The sequence below is a fragment of the Penaeus monodon genome, chromosome 30 (assembly GCF_015228065.2).
Source record: "Penaeus monodon isolate SGIC_2016 chromosome 30, NSTDA_Pmon_1, whole genome shotgun sequence".
NCBI classification, from domain to species: Eukaryota; Metazoa; Arthropoda; class Malacostraca; order Decapoda; family Penaeidae; genus Penaeus; species Penaeus monodon.
This window is the reverse complement of record NC_051415.1, coordinates 9992096-9995043: the sequence shown is the minus strand read 5'-3', so window position 1 is coordinate 9995043 and position 2948 is coordinate 9992096. Positions and strand designations below refer to the sequence as shown.

Here is a 2948-nt window from a genome sequence, read left to right as displayed (position 1 = left end):
ATCCAACCCTCTTAACCACTGCAAAGTTTGAATAAACAAGATCACATTTAAAAATTAAAATGCAATGAAAAACACCAAGTAATCGTTTTCAACAGCTTGTATAGTTTTCTCAACGGATTTTTTTGTGTGAATATTACAACTCAACCTTTTTAAATCTCATGAGTTTAATCCAGAGCTCAGGAGATACGTTCTTGATATCCCTTGGGCTAGCTAATGCAAGATAGGTCAGAGAAGTCACTCCCTTGGACATCAGATACGAATATTTCATTACAAAGTGTATATATATAGTACCAAGCTCAAGTGAGGCTCCATGACCGTGACCAAATTGCTTCTTTTCTGTTAACGCCGCTGTTTTCTTAAGCTTTTACACTCCTTAATTCTTTTGCATTGCTCAGTTTTTTTTCCCATTCACCCTTCGTTCTTATTTACATTGCTTCATTCTTCCTCAGCATTATCCAAATATTGCATTCACACTGCCTTTTTCTCTTTAATAGTTTTACATTGCTTTCCTATTCTCGCACCGTGCTTCTCTGTTGTTTTACATCATTTTGTAGGGACAACATAAAGATTATGTGTTGCATTTCACACGTAGTTTGTTGGTCTTCTATTCACTTTTTTATGTTATTTTTGTTGGTATGTCAGAATGCATTATACTGATGATTACGAAATTACTGATAAAGACAATTGGCATAATAATTAGTTTTTAAGTGTATATTATAATTTTTGAATTTATATGTTATTTGCCCCTTTTTCAAACAATCATCATTATATACAAGATGAATACTAGAAAGTGCAATTAGTATTTATTTATACCAACAAACGTAAATCACTTCCACTCAAACTCTCTCGGGATTCAAAAAGGGACAGGCGGCCCTCACGCCCCACACTATCCCCCCGGCGCCTCACGTGTCGCCCAAAGCCACCGCGACGGATTCTCACCCCGCGACTTCATTGCAGTACTGCCCGTGTCTTTCCCAGCCACCTGTGCCTCCCGAGCTGGCCGCCTCACGAGCCACCAACTCCTCCGGCAAGAAGAACCAGAATTCGAACGCCAAGCTCGGACCGGTCGCGGCTAGCTGGGCCACCTCCCCGCAGATCCCGAAGGTGGGGGAGAGGCTGGCCAACTGGAGCTACCCAACGCCGTCTGGCAGCTGGCCCAAACGCAAGGGCGCGCCCGACGCGGCGGACACCTACGAGGTAAGGGTTGGGGGGAGGGAGTTGACCGATCACATAGGTTGTTGGGAAATGTAAGAATTTGACATTTATATGGTTCACTGCGCCGGGGTATGTAGGGTGGTAAGACTTCATTTGTTTTTCATGATTTGCGAAATACAAGTAATGATTGCCGTATGATTATTTATGTGTTGGATATATTGTAAAATGTCTGAACAGGAATTAAGAAATTTAAATTACTGATAAAGCAAGTACGCACTGTTCGTTAAACAGCGATTTCAACGAAACCAAATTATATACCTCTATTGAGGTGTATTCTCTAACACTCGTTTAAGCGATCAGGTAAACTTTCAATGTCTGCGTTAATTGCTTGATATATGTGTACTGAGTATGGAATAATACAATTAATGTTAGCAACCTTTCACCACCATGATTTGAGCTGGAATAGTATTATGAAATGTTATAAAACCAATGACAGTCATAAAGTTTCGTAACTATTAATCGCATGCCGCACATTAATAATTAATCTTCTCGCGATTTACACCCACCCCCCTTTCCCTCGCGCTTTCCAGACACAAACCAAAGACGACAACGAGGGTACACCAACCGTCACGGACACGGCCAGTGTGAGACGAAAGAGTCTGGGGAAAATGTGGAAGAACGGAACAAAGGCAGTAAAGAAAACGAAACGCGGCAAGAAAGAGGGAAACACAGGAAAAGGCGAGGACGAGACAACGAAAGGGGAAGACACAGCGAGCGGAGGAGAGAAGCAAAGCCAGTGGGAAAGTGTGATGAGAAAGTCGAACGAAGCCAATGCAGAATCAGCAGAAAATGGAAGCGGGGTGATGAAAATTGACGAGAGCGACATTGCGAAAGAGATGAACGAAGAGAGAGATAGCGAGTCCGAGGAAGGAGGAGATGGAGAGGAACAAGGAGAAAGAACGAGTGTTGATGCTGTAGATGGGGATAAGGAAGAGAAGGAAAGAGAGAAATGGAAAGGGAATCTGCAAAAGAAAGCAGTGATAGTAGCGAGAAAGTTTATGAAGCATCAGAAGAAACGACCCAGAGTGAAGGAGACACTATGGATGAAAACAAAGCAAATAAACCTGAAGAAGAAACAGTAGATGTGGAAAGAGAACAAATCGATAAACCAGAAGAAAATGCTCAATATAGAGAAGTATCGGAGGATGAATTTTACGAGTCAGTCATCGAATTCCCAAAGGAAACAACAGAGAGCAACGGTCATGATGGAGAAGGAAAATGGAATGAAGAAACTAGCGAAATTGAGAATGAAAATGGAGAAAGGGAACCACCCGAAACAGGTAAAGAGGAAGAAACAAGTAAAGAAAGGGAAGAGAAAGAAGTTGATGATGAAATATCGGTGAAAAATGAAGAGACGGAAGAGAAAGGAGAGAGAGAATTGGATGGTGAGAAGGAAGCAGGGCCTAAAGTAGACGAAAAGAAGGAGGAGGAAGAAGACGTAGAGCAGAGGAAAGGAAAAGATAATGAAGTAAAGACGGTGGATGAAGTAGTTGAAGAATATATGGAAGAGGCAAATCTGGACGAAGAGAAGAATAAACTGTATGAAAAAGAGGAGTTGGAGAAGGTGGACAAAGAATGTGACGAGGCGACTCATGAAAGAATCCTTGATGAAGAGAAAGAGGAAGAGAGCAAAGCCCCAGAAAACAATACTGTTCTAATCAAAATAGAGGAAAATAAATCAGATGAAAGTCAGAACAACGAAGAAACACCGACGGGAAAAATAATTCAAAGTG

At 41.6% G+C, this 2948-nt stretch overlaps 1 protein-coding gene across 1 annotated transcript in view; it reads left to right on the top strand.

The window, feature by feature from the left end:
- LOC119592345 (cilia- and flagella-associated protein 251-like) overlaps window positions 1-2948 on the top strand; it is a gene marked incomplete at its 3' end in the record, with an annotated part of 4328 nt that overhangs the window by 601 nt on the left and 779 nt on the right. Inside the window, 3 exon segments of the mRNA XM_037941173.1 lie at window positions 979-1197; window positions 1746-2160; window positions 2163-2948. Coding sequence (XP_037797101.1) covers window positions 1824-2160; window positions 2163-2948 — 1123 coding nt within the window.